The 18,917-nt window shown below is 40.9% G+C and overlaps 1 protein-coding gene across 1 annotated transcript in view; it reads right to left on the bottom strand.

Moving 5' to 3' along the window:
• Positions 1–13,859: 13,859 nt before the first annotated feature.
• Positions 13,860–18,917, bottom strand: part of LIMCH1 (LIM and calponin homology domains 1) — a 178,925-nt gene continuing 173,867 nt past the window's right edge. Inside the window, exon 35 of the mRNA XM_071556571.1 lies at positions 13,860–16,924. Within this exon, the coding sequence (XP_071412672.1) occupies positions 16,899–16,924 (26 nt within the window). The 3' untranslated portion in view covers positions 13,860–16,898. The remainder of the gene's footprint in view (positions 16,925–18,917) is intronic.

The following is an 18,917-nucleotide window of genomic DNA, read 5'->3' on the forward strand; positions in this document are numbered from 1 at the left end:
ACTCATAAATGGCCAGAAGGCTCTGGGGGATGTCCAACCCAGTGCCATACAGTGCCCCAACTTGCTTTTATTTGTCACTTGTTTGCTCATTCAGGTTACGAATTGTCCCCAAACTGCCACACAGTTTGGAGAGATGCAATGACAGGTCTCAAAATGCCCAGGTGTTCCCACTGATGTGGACAAACCTGCACGTCTTACAGAACCACTGCCTCATGCTTGAAGGAGCTGTAAAAGAAAAAATTACTTTTAGTGGAAGGGCTTCTCTTTGCCCATTCAGCATCACTAAACTGGGATTTTGAGTTTAGCAAACTGGGTGTTAACCACACTGCTGGGTGTTGAACAAAGACACTACAATTACTGCTTACTGTAAGTGGCAAGAGAATTAAGAAATAGGTTTTCTGTTACTATGTCAGGAGGCACAAATCACTTAATCACTTGTGCCATGGAGTTAGACAAATAATAGCTATAAAAACATAACAGATACTGCTAATCAGTGCAGCTCCATGAGGATACAGTATTTCAAAACCCATACCAATTTCCCATTCTAAGGAAATAACTTCAAAATGTTCCTTATTTGGGTGCCACAGTATATTTTTAAAATTTTTTAGAGTCCTGGGCTGGGTAGTTGACTCATCAGCATACAATTTAAACAAATGAGATGTCACTGATGGAAAACTGATGGAAAAGAGGATTTGAACAATTATACAGAACAGATAAGCCATTAGCTTCTCCCAGGATCTAACGATGAGCTCTGCAGGATCATTTGGGCTGCAGTCATAATTAAAACTGGTTCTGAGTCATTCTGTTGTGGCATACAACATTAACAAAAAGGAAACTGTTGGTGATGCAAAGAAGGACTATCATGAGACTGATGTCTGACACAGGTTAGGACTGAAATATTCTTGAAATACAAAACTATGAGAAAAAATTGGCATTTTATTACTATTTTATTTAATAAGCTACAGTTAAGAAGAATAAGCACATCTGAATAAAGACCTGAACATGCTTTTCCACCCTGTGTCACCTGTGGGAAGGCTATTATTCAATTATGCTAGATGTGTTATATTATTCCATTTATTCCATGTTTAAATCACTCAGCTATTTAAACCACACTCTTTCAGCCTTTAATTAGTTGATATACTCTATTATATCTCTGGTTTTGACCTCCTCTTGATGAAGACACTGACAGCTGTATTTTCGCATCAGTTTCTGTCCCCTTGAGAACCACAATTTTCTGACAAATGAAGTGCAAACTCCAGTCCACGTGGCCAGTTTGTTCAATCCATCTCAAAAGCTCCTTCTGAGGTAAGAAGGTCAGCCAGGTCTGGGCTGCCAAAGGGAAACCATTAAGACTGTTCACTGCCATCCTGGGCCACTTTACAATTACAAACAGTTGTTTTTAAACATTCCCATTTAGAAAGTATACAAGCAAAGGTGTTTCTAGCCGTAGGGTCATTACTGTTCAAGCAAACCCATTCATCATCCTGGAAGAAGGACAATGCCCACCTCAATATTTTCTAGAAATTACTCAGCTTCTACTGGTAGAACATTATACATACACCTAATAGAGCTGGTTCCTGGTTTTGCCCAAGTTTGTCAAAGTTTTGTTTTCAAATTTCCTATGTTCAGCCCAAAATTTCATTCCAAATGGCTTAGCAAAAACCTTTCCAATGGCCTACTTCTGTGACGCATCTTCTTCTTATACAGTACTATGTAAATACTGCTTCAGCAGCCAGAGTTAAGAAAAACATTCACTTCTATGCCATTTTTTTTCTGTTTCACAAAAACAAATATTTAACTTATCAATGGCATCTATTAACATGTAATAATCCCAATTGAGGCTAAACATATTCTGTAGTCTAGAGTACTTCTGGGGGACCTTCTGTTATCTTTGAAGGGACCAGAGAGAGCATGAGGAAGAGACAAACACTAAATGTCCAGAATTAATGGAATGGTCTCTGCTCTAAGATATACTTTTAAGAGTTAATTAATAACTTTTAAATATTTTACTGAAAACATATTATATGTTTAGTTTTATTCCATTTGAAATAATTCAACTGCTAAGCCTTTTTCAGAAAGCAGATTATTGTTGCTGCCTCACAACTCAAATCATTAACCAAAGTAATAACCTTGGCAAAAATGTCTTTTATTTCAACTCTTGAATAAGGACTTGATTCACATGTCTAATGCCCTGTGTAAGAGAATTAACAGAAACTCATCTCAATGTGGTTTCAAAAGAGGAAACTAAGCAGACAGCCTTGTTAATTTAGCATATAGACTTGGAATAAAGTACAACATCCATCATCTCTTGAAATTGAATTAAAAATTGGTCTTGTGTCCAAGGAGAAGGAGCCAATTTTCTGCTGGAAGCAGAGTCTTGGAAAATCACTAAAACCCTTAATGGTTCTTTCATTGTGGGAGCCAATATGACAGTAAAACCATTTTGGGAGTTCAAATTGACCCTCACATTAAATGCTACAACATGAGCAATCTTCAGTTTGGACCCATTGCTGTTGATTCAATATTTTTTGTCACCCTGGACACACAGGGAATTCCAGCTGTGCTTTCCCCCGTCCTTAAAATCTTCCTTATGTGCTGCTGTACGCTGTGGCAATGCTGAAGAGGTTTTTGCATGCAGAGTGAAACACTCATCCTTACCATATGTCATGTATAGTTCTTATTCTCCTACAGTAAGTTTCTATGTGTGATAAAAAGATGCTTGCAAGCACACACTGAGATTTAACATCTGGGGAAAGGGAAGCCTGAAAATACGTTAACAAGATTTTCAGCATTAAACACAATTTTGTTTCAGATTTCAGCTGTTAAACATCTTAATTTGTTTTGCTTTTTACTCTGGTAACATAAAGCTAATACACTCTGACAGCTCGTGACTCCATGCCGAGGAGGTTTCGCAAACCAATCTCTTTACTTGAAATTTGATTTACAAAGTGCCTCAGTCCTTTAGCTGTGTGGCAGCAGCCACTGTCACAACACTTGTCATGTCTTGAAGTGAGAGCACAGTCTGGGCAGTTTTTCCTTGTTTGTTTATTTTCTGCTAGTGGAGGGTTCACTGAGATGAAAGAATCCTTTTAACTATTTAATGCTCTCATCTACTAATAAACTCAGTCCAGAAAATACTGCCATGCAATGTCTGCCACACTTCAGAGGAAAGGGTGGACTTCTTTTGTTTTGAAACTCCTGGTGCAGAACACATCTATGCAGAACTGCATCGATGAAGTCTATTTTTATAACATAAATTTAATGTAGAAATACTTTGGATTCCATGTTCTCTTTCTAGTCCAACCTAGCTTTGGGCATCTTATCTCCAGCAGAGAGCTCAGGCTGCTTTCCAGATGCTTATCCAACATACAGCTACAGGTCATCACTGAGCCAGCAGGACCATCTGTTCAGCTATAGGCCAGCCCCTACCTTGCACGGGCCATCATTTTCCTGGGAAATCAGGTTTTTGACATGTGAGGTGTACATGAAGTAGCACTTCATGTCACTAATCCCTGCAGAGTAGGCAAGAAAAACAATAGATGTCTACAAGCATCTGCTCTCGAAGGCAGCCCTCTAGGCTTCTGCCTGCTCTTGGCAGGGATAGCCTGCCACATGTATGTAGCTTGTATGGATTGAGCATATCCTGACACATCAGAGCACCCAGACAGGCGTGTTATATAGTGTGAAGGTCAAAAAACTACACAATCCCAGCTATGGGGAAGAAAACTGGAATACTTTATTGAACACTTGACCGCTTTTTAAGGTTTCAGGGAGACACATGCTAATAGGTAGGAAGGGTTATGGTAATTTCAGGAATTTATGGAGGGAAGACAGCAGAGGATTACAACACAATCTGATAACATTCATTCTAGACTCTTTTCGTATGTTAAGGTAGGAGACAGCTTATCTTCAAGTTGAGCATTACCAAGCCTCCTCTGTTCTTGGTGATGGAATTTCTCTCAGCCTTGTTGACCAAGGCTTCCTGTTTAAGATTTCTAGCTCTTTTTGCTGTAAGCTGGATTTCAGATTGCTACAATATAGCACAACCACCTCCAAAGGAGAATCACCATGTGGACCATTCATTTGAGTAATTCTATAAGTAACTGAGGAAGATGATCTGGCACCAAAACTTAGTGAAAAACCTTTCCTTGTCTCTCCTCCAGCAAATACATTTTTAGACTTTCTATAAATATTTTACTAAGATAAAATGTCTGTCATTCTCCAGGCAGAAGATACATTTGCTGTGGTGGGAATAGCAGTGCAGATGTTTTCATGTCTCCTTCCCCATGAGTGAGACATGTGAAGCCAAGCTAACATCATCTAGTGAAGAAGTCCACCCTGTAGAGAGGATCAGGAAAACAAACCACACATGCCTGCCCCATTGTGGTAGGCATCACTCATGAAAAAAATCTGCTTCTCCTTTTGTTTTCCTTTCTTCCAGAAAAGGAGTACCTTTTGCCATGTTTTCCTCTCAAAAGGACATTTACCCAGAAGGATTCCGCTTGCCTCACACAGCTCCAGGTACAGGCAATGATCTGCCAATGCCAACAAGTCTGTGTGCTAAATAACAGTGGTCTGCATGGAGATGCTGAGCTGGCTTCAGCCCAGCCTACAGCTTCTGGCAGTCTGGGGGAGGCAATGCAAAGTGTGCTGCTGCTTCATGGGCGTGTTTCTAGACAGGCTGACTCCACGCTGATGGGCTTCTTGCTGTGGTGACTTTTACTACAATACTCAGATAGCCTGGTCCTTCCAAACTCCACAGTCACTATGCTGTAGTCACAGTAGCTGGCAACTGTATGCTTTTTAAACTGTTTTGTTTTGTTTTGTTTTCCCTCTGAGTTTTTAGCACATTTATTGTCAGGTTGCAGGCTAAATTAAATTCATTAGTGAAGATATTCTTTCTCTGTACAAATTAAATGGGTCTGTGAGCTATTTATCCCTTTGGACATACAGATATAATAGTATTTTTCAGTCTCTCAGTGGTGTTTTTAAATCTTATTCAACTAACAGTTACAAAGGACTTCACTGTTTTCTGGTGATAATGTTGTCTGTAAACACCAGTCATTGAGTGTGTGGGCCAGGAAGCATCACACAGACTCTAGCCTCTCTTTTCTTTTTCAGCTACTTGAAATGTCATTGAAAAACTGAAAAATCAAGTCTAGGTACCTATGCTTTCACACAAGGTCAGTGGCTCTATATGACTTGAGGCCTGTTAATGATGTCTGATTATCTGGGAGTGCGCAATCAGCTATCCTAGATAATTCAGCTGATTCCAAGTCTCTGACATGGTGTGCTCAGGTATTGTTCTCAGGTATCATTCAAAATCTAGTCCAAATTATTACATAATACTGCAATAAAAATGAAGTAATTGATATTTGTATTCAAGCTTGATCTTAGTGCTGTCAAAAGAGGTACATCTTGCCTTAAAACTGCAAAAAACCAAAAACAGTATTGTAGAATTTATTTTCTTTCCATGATGAAAAGTACTACAGCAGCCTGTGGAGAGACGTCTTCTTACATTTGCCTCACTAGCCATAAAGATTTAATAAACGATCTCAGTGCTGGCTGCACACAGGTTGGCCATACTTGGGCTGCTCCAAGCATCTTCTTGTTTACCTGTTTCTGCTGGAGCCCCTCAACCGGCAGCACTGCCCTCTTTGCACATCTTTCCAAAGCCCTCCAGGTAGCAACAGTGGTTATTTACAGCCCTTCATTCTAACTGCAAATGGACAACAAACAGCTGAGAAATGCTATATTGATCAACCGAGAAGAATTTCTAGCTAAAAAGCAAAATCCCCAGCATCTGAGGGAAAAAAACTGAAACTGTCTGTAGTAGATCCACAGCAAACAAGCAGAGAGGGCAGTGTGGCCCTGAGCTGGGCTAGGCTATACTGTGCTGGTCATGGGCGGAGCCAGCTCCAACCAAATGTGGGTCCTGGCAAGCTGGGATATGTCATGGAGGCACAGCTGGACTTGATTTGTGTGCAGAACAAGGCTGAGAAACTGCCTATGTCATAGGCTGAGAACAGGAGGGGAGAAGTGCTGCAACTCCACCATTTACTCTTTGAGAGTTTAATCCTTGTTGAAGTAATTTTTCCAACATAGGTGCACAGTTCCTGGAAGTTAGGATGCATGTTTCTTCTGCATCCAATGATTTATTAATTTTTCATTTTACCTTGCCTATAGCTGGTGGAAGCTAAAGTTTATCACTCATTGCATCAAAGTTTACCAAGTACAACCTAAGTCTTCAGCTCCTGGAGTAATAGCACGTGAGGGTTATAGTCAGCTGGAAGCCACATGCTTGAAAATCCCTGATGCAGTAAAGAGAAATGTATTTATGCTGTAGACAAATTTTAAGCATTCAAGATAGATATTGAGAAAACCGAGTACTGAGTGATAATATTTTATCATAAACTCTTTATCTGCACCTATACCTTGCTCAGTAATTTTGTCTCCTTGACATACAGTCCCATGTGAAAAAATACACCTTTAAAGTTATTGTACCACCTACACAAATTTGAACAGTATATAAAGAAATGCAATAGCTATAGATGTCACTCTACATAATCATGCAGGCTTTGTCACAGATATAAATGCAACTACACAGATGACTTGCGGCTTTTGCAAGTAAAAAGGTTTTTGCTTTCCCTTCACACCTCACCATTGAAAAGCCACCACCTGAACTCTTCACTCTGGTTTTTCCAAAGGTTTCTCAGAAGTCCATTGTCTACAAAGATGATTTAATGAGGCAAGCCTTGCAAACCCAACCACCCTCTAAGTGAAGAAACTTTTTCTAATATCAAACTTAAACCTTCCCTGACACAACTTCAGGCCATTCCCTCAGGTCCTGTCACTGGTCACCACAGAGATCAGTGACTGTCCCTCTACTTCCCCTCACAAGGGAGTTGTAGACTGCGATGAGGTCTCCCCTTGGTCTCCTCTTCTCCAGGCTGAACAGACCAAGTGACCTCAGCTGCTTCTAATACAGCTTCCTCTCAAGGCCCTCCTTTGGACACTCTCTGATAGCTTAATATATTTCTTATATTGCAGTGCCCGAAATTGCAGACAATATTGAAGGTGAGGCTGCCTCAGTGCAGAGCAGACCGTGACAATCCCCTCCCTGCCCCCTAGGATACAGTTGGCCCTCCTGGCTGCCAGGGCACTGCTGACTCATGTTCAACTTGCCATTGACGAGAACCTCCAGGTCCCTTTCTAGGGCACTGCTGACTCATGTTCAACTTGCCATTGACAAGAACCTCCAGGTCCCTTTCCAGGGCACTGCTTTCCAACATCTCATTCCCCAGTCTGTCTGTACATCCAGGGTTGACCCAATTCAGGTGCAGAATCTGGCACTTCCCCTTGTTGGACTTCCTATGGTTGGTGATAGCCCAGACCTCTGATTTGTCAAGGTCTCTCTGCAGGGCCTCCCTGCCTTCAAGGGGGTCAATAGCTCCTTCCAATTTTGTGTCATCTACAAACTTGTTTACCATCCCTTCCAGTTCTGCATCCAAGTCAGTTATGAAGATGCTGAAGAGCACAGGGCCTAAGATTGAGCCCTGTTGAACCCCACTAGTGACAGGTCACCAGTCTGATGTTACGCCATTCACTATCACCCTCTGTGCTCAACCTGTGAGCCAATTGCCCACCCACCCATGATGTGTTTATCCAGCTGTGTCCAGAACGATCCTTTGAGAGACAGTATTGAAAACTTTACTGAAATCCAAAAAGATTACATCAACTGGCTTCCCTGGATTCACTAGGTGGGTTATTTTGTCATAGAGGGAAATCAGGTTGGATCAGCAGGACCTTCCTCTCATGAAGCCGTGCAGGCTGTGACTGATGGTAAGAGAGGTTTTGTGATGTCATCAGCCAGATCTTTGAGGATTCTGGGATGAATCCCATCAGGCCCCATAGATTTGTAGGGATCCAGCTGGAGCAGCAGATCCCACATGATTCAGGACTGGCTGGCATTTGATCATTCTCACAGTCATGGTCTTCCAGCTCAGGGCACTGAGACTCTCTTGCTCCATCATCCATGTTGAAGACAGAGGCAAAGAAAGTGTCAAACACTTCTGCCTGGTCTCTGTACCTGTTTGTGAGGTGACCATCCTCGTTCTGTAATAGGATGATGATATTTCTATTCTGTCTAGAGAAGTCACCACAGCACCAAGCCTGAGAGAGTTCAAGAAGTGTTTAGATGATACTCATAGGCACATGGTGTGACTCTTGGGGATGGTCTTGTGCAGGGCCAGGAGCTGGACTTGGTCATCATTGTGGGTCTCTTCCAACTCAGTGTCTTCTGTGATTCTGTGAAATGAAAGTTCAAGCACCATCCTCTTCTGTATAAAGCACAGTGCAGTGGGGACATCAGACAGCTGTGACAATTCACTGTTTTGCATTGCTTCCAGGCAGGGACATGCCTGGCCTCATATTGCAGAACATTGTGGTAGATGGACAGCCACCACAGGCAAAAAAGTCAGCTGTCATGATTTTTGTTGAAAATTGCTTTTAGTTCAGCTTATCAAACCACATGAACTTATACTGGACAGTATCATCCAGTCAAGTGAAATATTCTTTTACATTACTCAGGAAAAGAAATTGCCTGTTTGCTAAGCACAGAAGGATACAAAAATTCCAATTAACATTTCCGAGAAATATAAGAAAACTACCAGCAAAGATTTGCAAGAAATAAAGACCTCTATTTCTCAAAAAAAGATTTGGAAAATGTGGCTGCTTTTCTACAAATTAAACAGAGCTGATTCTACAGCAAAACCTTCCCATGACTTTTCCCATTGCTATGGGCAAAAGCACATTAGTCACTATCTTTGAAAGAGATAATGGCTTTTCAACTGTTGTGTGCCCCCGTGCATCTATAACAAATGCTCTGAGGGATAACAACAGCTTCAGCAGAGGGAAAATGGAGGGGATGAGATTTGGTACTGGCTGATTGGCCTCTGCCACAACCTCTCAGCTTTGCTGCTGTCACGTGTATGCACACTCAACAAATAGGTTGCATCCCAAGAGAAGTGGTTGGAAGTGGTTTTGTGAGGCTGCAAATTAATTATAAAATTCAGATTTGGTCCATTGGAACAGACTTGTAGTTTTATCAGTTAGTGGCACTTTGCCATAAATCCCTTCTGTCCTAGTTCAGCAGGTGGGACCAGCTATCACTGTCTGGGGGTGATCAAAGCTGTGTATTCTACCCCCTCTATTCATTCCCCGAGGACAATGGATCATTAGCAGCAGCTGCCCAGGGAGTCATTATCACCTTCACACCCAGCCTGAGGGGGTGTGGCTGCTAATGGGCCATCAACAGTTCAACAATACCCCATGGCTCCCAGAGTTAATCACCCATTGTGTGAGTCCCCACCCTGAGGGTACATAAGTGGTGGGTAAGACTTCAGGAACCATTTGTTCGATCCAGAGGAGCAGCAGGACCTTGACAGGAGGAGACCACTGCTTTTGACTAGACTACAACGGCCACTCTTGACCAGACTACAGCCATCACCTGCACCAACAGATTTCTCACTTCTTTTTGCTTTGGACTTGGGGGGAACCATGCAGGTCTCAGCACAAGGGCTAACAAATGCCTTTGGGTTTGTGCCCCAGGACACAGGGTTATACTGCTGGGTTTTGTGAGTTGAAAGCAATTTCTCTTTGTGTCAGTGTATTTATGGTAATATCTTTCATTAAATTGTAATTGACTTATAATCTCTCTTGTGGTGGGTCCATTTCTCCTGCCGGTTTATCTTTAAACCAGCACACCTTCTCAGTATCATCCTACTTGTTTGAAACTAAGAACAAGACAAAAAATGCATTCAGGACTATGGGTAGCATATGTGTTAACTGGTTTCTTTAGATAGTAGAGTGCTGTTCTTTTATCTTTATGTTTTACACTCAGCCGAAGACCTGTGAATACTACGAACATGAAGACACAATATATTTCACTGCTGCCTTCACACTTAACATATCTAAAGCCTAACTGGGACATGGCTGGGTGCAGAGGGTTTGCAGGAGTCACGTATGACCTTAGTATAAGGCTTTCCTCCTCCAGGCTCTGTAAGAGGTGTCTTTCATATAAATCCACAGAACCAGAAAGGGCACCAAAAAGCATCAAATGTTTTCTAAAATCCCTTCAAAATGTCAGTTCATGAAACAGGTCAGAGAGCTCAGTTTCACTCTTGGGTTGGTGATGAGTGTTATCACCATATGTCAGTCAGGGAAAATATTACACTAAGACTTAAGTAGTAGCACGAAGTCCAACACAGAAAGCCCATGCTGCAATCTAGTCCATTTTAATACACTAGCATTAATTAATAGACCATAAAGATGCCAAATCATTCACCAGAACTAATTTTTTCCAAGAAAAGTTTGTAATTAGACTCAAACCCATTTTACCCATTTATATTTAACATCCTTTGGAAAAATATCCCCTTCGTTCTCTGTCCTAGTTGAGCAGGAGGGACCAGTTAACACTGTGTGTGTGGGGTGATCAAAGCTGTGTATTCTACCCCCTCTATTCATTCCCCAAGGACAATGGACCACTAGCAGCAGCTGCCCAGGGAGTCATTATCACCTTCACACCCAGCCTGAGGGGGTGTGGCTGCTAATGGGCCATCAACAGTTCAACAATACCCCATGGCTCAAGTTAATCACCCATTGTGTGAGTCCCTGCCCAGGGGGAGGGACTGGGTGCTCCCTGAGGGTACATAAGTGGTGAGTAAGAAGACCTTGGGGACTTCTCGTCGGATTCAGAGGAGCAGCAGGACCTTGACAGGAGGAGATCACCGCTCTTGACCAGACTACGACTGCCACTCTCAACCAGACCACAGCCCTTGCCCACACCAACAGGTTTTTCACTTCTTTTGCTCGAGACTTGGGGGAGCCACAGGGGTCTCAGCACAAGGGCAAACAAAACCCCTTGGGTTTGTGCCCCAGGACACTGGGTTATACTGCTGGGTTTTTGTGAGTTGAAAGCAATTTCCCTTTAGTGTCAGTGTATTTATTGTAATATTATTATTAAATTTTAGCTCTGACTTATAATCTCTCTCGTGGTGAGTTCACTTCCCCTGCTGGTTCGCCTTTAAACCAGCACATTCTCACATGGCAGAAAAGTGCACTTGGAGGTGGTACCTTCAATCTGAGTGGTAAGGACATATTGTTATATTGAAGATTAGTGTAACAACTCCTTGGAGTTGTGCACTTTCACAGAGTTTTATGAACCTGCCCAAAGGCACCTGAAGAGCACTTGGCCACTGAGAAGAGGGGACACCTATCACAAGTAAGGTCCCTGGGAAGTCCAGGTCCAAGTCCAGGTCCCTGGATCAGGAGTTCTGGCATTACTACAGGTAGTTTCCAGAGATGTGGATGGCATGTCACTGTTCCTGTGCTTGTCATTGGAGTGGTTTTGTCTACTGGATGTGATAGAAAAAGGGAATGTTTAAAATCGTGCTTTCTTTTTCTGTTTGAGAAATTCTGTTATTTCAAGGGAAGATTTGCAGTTCTGTTGGTTTTGGTTTAGTTTCTAGACCTGTGCAACTGGCTTCTGCATGTTTTAAACAGCAGGTTATTTGCTTAGGAAAAAAACGCATCTTTGAACTATGGTTGTGGAATTAGCTCAGAGAATTTGTGGTGTGTCACATGCAGTGAAGCAGATGGATGCTATGGATGAGTTAACACTAACTTAGAAGATTGTCTTAAACAATGGATTTTTTTTTCTAAATGGTTTAAAATCCCATATGCTTTGACTTTTAGCTAGCTCTACTAGCTATTCTTGCAGAACATGGGGTATCCCATAAGGTCTACTGAGCAGCAGCTATAGCCTTGCAGAGAGGTAAGCATCCCTCTTGCATGTTTAACTCATGCTATATTTTATAAGAACGACGAACAAGAAAACAGAGTCCCACCCCCTCTGTACTAGGTGAAGAGTCATATCCTTCCCTGTACTTCACTCTTTTTTTTGGCTCTTGCTGCTTGCAAAACTTGAGTAGCTTCCAGTTTAGTCCTTTCCCCTTATCAGGAAATTCAGATGAAATTCGATCCCTGCTGGAGGCTTTTAAAAGTATAGATGCATTCTGTTTGCCTTTACAAGAGATATATTTTACTGACATCTTTTTTCCCAGACCAGTTATAGCCATCTGCTCACTTCCAGTGTCCACAAGTCCTTCTGATTTTCACTGCAGGTGTGTCTCTGAACATGGTCATTTTGCCATCATGTTTCCAGTTACCCAACCTGGTAAGGGGGAGTAAAACAGGGTGAACCCCCACTCTGCAAAGTTTGAGTAACTACTTAACCAGCTTCCCAGTATCAGGAATGGAATCCATCTGAGACCAAATCTTTGCTAAATTGGGCAGCAAGAACTGTACCTAAAGCTAATTTTCTAAACAAAGTGGTAGCTGCCTACTTTTAACTATCCTCAAGAAGAGTTCTCTAGGTAAGGATCAATTATCACAAGACAAGCAGTAAGACAGACGATGATGGGCGAAAGGGGAGGGATGGAGGCATCACACCTGCACAGGGTGTGGATGACCACACAGCTCTCCTGGGGAGCTGGCACACATCCCTCTTTGCATAGGATATGCTCTGCTCCAATGTCTGAATCTCAGCTGTAACAGCCCACTCCTCTCCCCCCCCCTCCTACTTCTCCCATATGCCTTCAGCTTCATCCCACTGCTTGACAAGCCAGTGTCCTCTCCTGGGGCACGTCAAGGCCCTGTTAGCTCAGTGGTTTCTCTTGGGGCCCTCCTAGCAGCCTTTGCTACCTGCAGATGAAGGGGAGCAGGTGACATTAAGGTTTGTGAAATAATTTTGGCACTAGATCAGTGCCAGAGAAGTGCACTCCCCTGGTGCCTTTTTAGGTGCATAAATTACTCAACGCAGGTCAGAGCTGCTGGGTCACATTCACCAGAAAATAATATTACAAAAATCATACCATGATTTCCACCATTTTTCTTGGCTCTTAAGGGTCATAAGTAGTGTTTGTGTGCACAGCAACCTTGGTGCAGAGCTGCTGGAACAGAAATAGCTGCCTGACTGCCTCCAAATCCAGCCTCAGAGCAACCTCCAGTGGCAGCGAGCTGTTCCTGCAGACAGGGCACTAATGGCACTGCCTCTGCCACCACAGAGAATGCTGCCTGGGTCCAGAAATGGACATGCAGAAATAATGTAAGACCACTGCCATCACTATTTAGGCACCAAGATAAAAAATAATTATTTTAAAAAAATTAAATTGTCAGTACTTCCCCATGACTCATCTAATAGCCAAGATGCATATCTGGCACAAACCCAAACCCATCATCCGCTTAAGACCCAATTAAAAGGAAGAAAAAAAGACAGTTGTTAGATTAAAATTTTGTGTGAACTTTCTACTTGTGACTGGACAAGTCACACACTTGCTGACACTCAATAATTAACGACATACTTCAGCACATGCAAAACTGAGCACAAACTAAAGGGTCTTTGCTATGGAGAAATGAAATAAACTAAGCACGTATGTAGCACGACCATATATAAAATGCTTTGTTGAGAAAAAGTTTGAACCACAGCACACCAACACTGACGAAAGTTCTTTGGAGGACTTTGAGTTTGACTCACAGAAGGCTTTCTCTGGTTGTCTTTTACAGGCACATGTGCTCCTGTGTATAATGGACTACAGCTTACAGTGGCAATCCACAGCATATTTTGTCATCTCAGCAATGTCTTTTTTTATTGTCTCATCTCATATACTAAGACCTGGGGAACACAGATTGGCTCAGCCTGCTCCAACCAAGCAGAAGCCTCTACTCTGCAATTCAGATTCAAGACACATTGCATGCAATAGAATTAGTTATAAGTAAAATCAACACGACCAGAGGTAATCAACATTTTATTTATAAACATATGTTTACTATAAAAGCTGTTGCATTTTAGACAAGATTTCCTAATTTCCAGAGGCATTTTAGAATAAATAAAAGGAAAGATTAGCATAATTTTCATTCAACATTAACCCCAGCTAGGACAGCAATCCTTGTCCCTGAATGGACATGCAGAAAAGGATGGTCCCCTTCTGGTTCACCAACCTTTAGGACATTCATTGAGAAGTACAGATGTACTGCATCAATAACACTACATAGCAGGAGTAAGGAAAAAATACACCATGGAAAATGGGCTTGTAAAATACAGATGGGTTATGACACCTGTTCAGGTACTCTGAAATAGTAAGAGGCTAAATAAATTCCAAAATACCTAAAACCCATTACATACATTGTATTTGCTTATTAATAATAAATCATTTATGCAACAAATACACTTGTGTTGCTGCTCAAATGTAGTAAAGTGATATTTTTTTTGTGCTCACAGTTCCTAATGAGAAATGTGTCACATTTATGTGTTTAAACTGGAAAAAAGAGAAAAAAAGAAAACAGCCTGAAGGAATTTGCCATGTAAGATTCCAAAGGGAGTATAAAATTACACATAAGCAGTTGGCAAGTACAATTTAGAAAACCATTGAAAATTATCCCATGCTGGTGAATAGATGTTCATTAGGGGGAAAAAATTGTCATCGGAGAACACCACTTTGTTTTGCTTTACATACAATCAGCTTTGCTAAAACATGCATGCATGAAACTAATGGACACATACTGGGATCAATTTCTAAGCAGCTCCAGAGACACAGTGGCGTGTCTGCAGTGCGATGCACACCCCCACCCCACCCCTTGCCCATGCACTTTTTGCTACCACGGTTATAAGCTCTTCAGGCATTTAACCCCTACGTGAATGAGAAGCAGATCTAACCTCTGTGACAACCAACCCTTTTATACACTTGGGGATCAATTTGCACATCTAACATGGGTGAAGCAGTGGTAGTGACTCATTTCAAATGGACGCACAAGCATGCATGGTCTTGTTTAAAAATTAGGTTCAGACACAATATATTCACATATTCTTAATGCAGCACATGGAGTTACATAGATATACCAAGTCAATTATAAAATCTGTTTTTTGAATTTCCATGTTACACATTCTTTTGGGGAAAATGTTATAATAACCATGTGCAAAGAATAAGCGTCCTGGTTGTTAAAACCCTTTAACAGTAAATCATGGAGGTGGTTGATCAAAATATTGGATATCACTTTTAGTTCCAAAACATTTGTCTTTTTTTTTTCTTGCTTACAAACATTCCCCAGGTGAAGTCCAGGACTTCAGTTTGTTGGATTTATTGCATCCCTAAGTCATCACTGACTGTGTGCAATAGCTTTGCATTTTCTAAGGCACAATGTTAAGGAAGTAACATGTAACCTTCCAGTAGACAGTCACAATGTCCTCCAATGACAACATCATATGTGGGTATTCAATGACACACAGTTTTGCATGGTTATGTAACTCATAAGCAAGCAACTGTCTAGCATTTCAATAAATAATTGCTACCTAGAGAACAACTCAAAATTATTGCTTCCCTAATAACTACTTCATTTCCATCTAAGAACACATCAAGGGATAACAGATATGAACATAGATAAAAGAAATCTCTTTTCATTTAATCATGGTTTTAAGGCAGAATTAAGGAATTTTTTCCCTCCATTTTAAGATGCATAATGAACAGCTAAAATGGGATATTTCCAGTGACTGTTTATCAAAAAGTGCTAGGATATTTTACAGATGCAACATGTTCCCTAACTTTGGGTATTGTAGGTAACTGCTGAACCACTGTTTCAATGAGCTGCTGGATCACTTTAGTAAGGAGCACATGCTTAAACAAAGAGCACAAAGGAAAGCTGTCCCAAACACAGGCAAGTTAGTTTTTCTGCCTGCTGCTGCCAGCCTCCTCCCTGCCTGCATTCTACACTCGTGGCTTTTGCTGACTTTTTTTTGGGTAGTGGATGGAGGAACACAGGCTCAAGGCTGTCTAATTCTCTGCTCTGGAGAGTACCCAAACCACATGTGTTTCTCTGCATGAGAGTTCAACCAAGTGCAATACTTGTAAGTGAATATGCAGATCTCAAACCAACTTGAACCCTCGATTGGAAAGTTACATGCCAAAAAGAAAAGCTTCACTGTAGTATCAAACTCCAGTGTGGAGACTCACAACTCAGCTGGGTCTGCCCTCTTGGTCGCCTCTCCCCCCCATCACCTTTCACTGAGTTTAGTAAGAAGGTTGTTGAACTTAGTAAAAAGGGTTGTTCCTGGTCGGAATCTTCCCGTCGTTAACGGTATGCAGTCTTTAGGTTTAATGAAGAAATCTTTATTTGAGAGAATATTAAGCTATAGTCATGAACATTACTTGAGGTACACAAACAAAAAAATCCTGTCACTAAAGGTGCAATAATTTATTTGTATAACTCCTACCCTCCACTGAAGGTAATATAAACACAAAATGCTTCAGAATTACAGGACGTATTATCAAACTAGTCTCTGTATAAAAAGTTATAGCTTCAGTTATAACAGAGAAGTCGTGCTGTGATGTTTAGTTGTTTTTCAAATGCACTGATTAGATACTATCTTAAAATTGCTTCTCAGCTCAAATTGGCATATTCTATAAAGGTTCTGTAAACTTAAACTTTTAAATTCCTAGAAATATTAAAACAAAACAGCTTTATTGCATGTTTATTTTCTTATTACTTTCAAAAGGACAAGGTAACAGACTGGAAATCATAAGCATACCTGAAAGATGGGATTTTTTTTTTGTAGTACTTAAGCTTTGCCCTCCCAAACATGGTCACACATAATTTGCAAATTTCTTAAGAAAGCAAAAACCAACACATTGCATTTCAAAGGAGCAGGTGCAGCTTTTTGTGAGTTTTTAAAAACAAGATGAGAGCAATCGTGTCCATGGATTCAAGCTTTTACAAGTGATTGTCTGGAGGCAGCCGATACACAGAAGAGAGTTCCTTCTTGAAAGTTATTAGGACTGAAAGTTATGTCACAATGTAGTTGGCTGTCCAGCAGCTGGGTAAAACAAAACCAAAACAAGTAAGTTGTTGACAAATTTTAAGAAACAAATATAGACTTGTCCTCACATGATCTCTACAATTCAAAAATCTGCATATGAAATTATGTGTCATTTGTGCCCTGCTTTTCCTTCTTCCTGCAAAGTTGGGGCACTATCTACAAAGAAGGATTCAGCATAACTCCAATGGAAATATATTTTTCTTCCCATGTGATGAATACATTCTGCATGAAATTTTATTTTACTCCCAAAGTACTTGTGGGCTTATTTATTGCAGGCTCTGCAGTGGCAAAATAGTAAAGCAAATGGCTGATGAGTCATCTTCTGCTGTGCCCAGATTGTGTTACATGGTAATTCAGACCCCTGGTGTTCTTTGTCGATATAGGACATCTCATTAATTCACTTCTTGCCTTTGACACTCAAAAATCTGTAACTATTCCCCATGTTTGACACTGAATACTGAGTTTCCTTCCTTGTGGGGTTTTGTTGTACACAAACAACCTACTCATAAAACCCTATCCACGTCTGTCTGAAAAATAGAAATATTTTGGACCCTGGACCACTACATAATCTTTAATGCTTTTCACAAGTTTTTTGATGATTCATTCTGGAACAGAATCATCTATATTTTCAAATAAGGTTCTGGGCCAAAATAATTCATCACAATGCCCATAAGCATCTCAAAACAATACTGATTAATTCTGGGCTGGTCAGAGACGGTCAGTTGTGCACAGGTTTTCAGATACAGTTGCAGAGGCAAAAAAGTACAAGCTGTGCAATCAACCAACTGATTTTACATTTTTCATCAGACTTCCCAGAACTCAAAGGCAAAACACTGTCAGTGCACCAGTTCGTTCTTCATTTCAGGTGTGGAGTCCACCAAATTTTAGTTAAAAATTAGCAACTAGCCATTATTTGCAGTACTGTCAAAATCAGTCCCTTTGAATTGTCAACAAAAATCAGTGTGACTTAAATTCAACTAACTGAATTTTCAGATTCTGCATGAGGAGTGAACAAATCAGGCAGAGGCAATTTGTAGTAAAAAGGACAGACCCCTCGCCATTACTATTCTTCAGGGACTATGTATTTCCTCAAAACTCACTCTCTCTGTCACAGACCTGGTTACTATTCTGCCAGGTACATACAAATGCAAAACATTACTGCATGAAACACTCTACACAGCTCTGTAACGCATTTCCTAGCAACACTGCCATAGAAATTATGTTGGAGGGGGTGATTTCTACAGCATAAGGAGGATGACAAATAATTTATTTGAGCCTTCATCTATCCTTAAGGGACTCTAATTCTTATTTTAGCAAAAAGGACTAAGAAGAAAAGGAAATTATGACTTTTATCACCTTCCTTTCATTTTTGTGTAAAGAAGGATGTGCAAACCTGCATTTTAGGTGTCAGGATCTCATCCACATGAGGAAGGTTTACATTATCAAGCCGTAAGGGAAAAAGTTATTTCTAAATACGTCAGGTTAAATAAATAATAAAAAGTTCATAATGTTTCTAAGCAGAATTAAAAAAATCACCTAACAAATAGTTATACAATAGCACCCTCTAGCTCTGCTGATGGGGAAATATCTCTTTTCTGAAGCATCAGAGAAAAAGTACCCATTCTTCTGGGAAATATAGGGAGGTACTTTTCCTACTCCTGGATTTCTATAGCCACTGCTTTTGAGAGAGGAGAAGGGAAATAGTAAGTAAAAAGAGTTTTATACATCCACTTATCAGTTGCAACTGTAGGCAATGAATATTGAACAGGAAGACAACAATAACTCCTATTGTTTTTTCTTTCATCTTACTCCATTCCACAAAGTGGAAGCCAGCATGAGCACTGCCCATCTCATATCACTGGTGACAGAGAGGTCAAGCTGAATGTTCTAGTTATTTGGCATCAGTCACAGAAATCCAGGACTCAGAAGGACATTCAGTTGATCTGCTCAAAGGCAGAAAAATGCATCAAGTCTTTATTTGACATGCAAT

Source organism: Pithys albifrons, chromosome 5 (assembly GCF_047495875.1).
Source record: "Pithys albifrons albifrons isolate INPA30051 chromosome 5, PitAlb_v1, whole genome shotgun sequence".
In the NCBI taxonomy this organism is placed as follows: domain Eukaryota; kingdom Metazoa; phylum Chordata; class Aves; order Passeriformes; family Thamnophilidae; genus Pithys; species Pithys albifrons.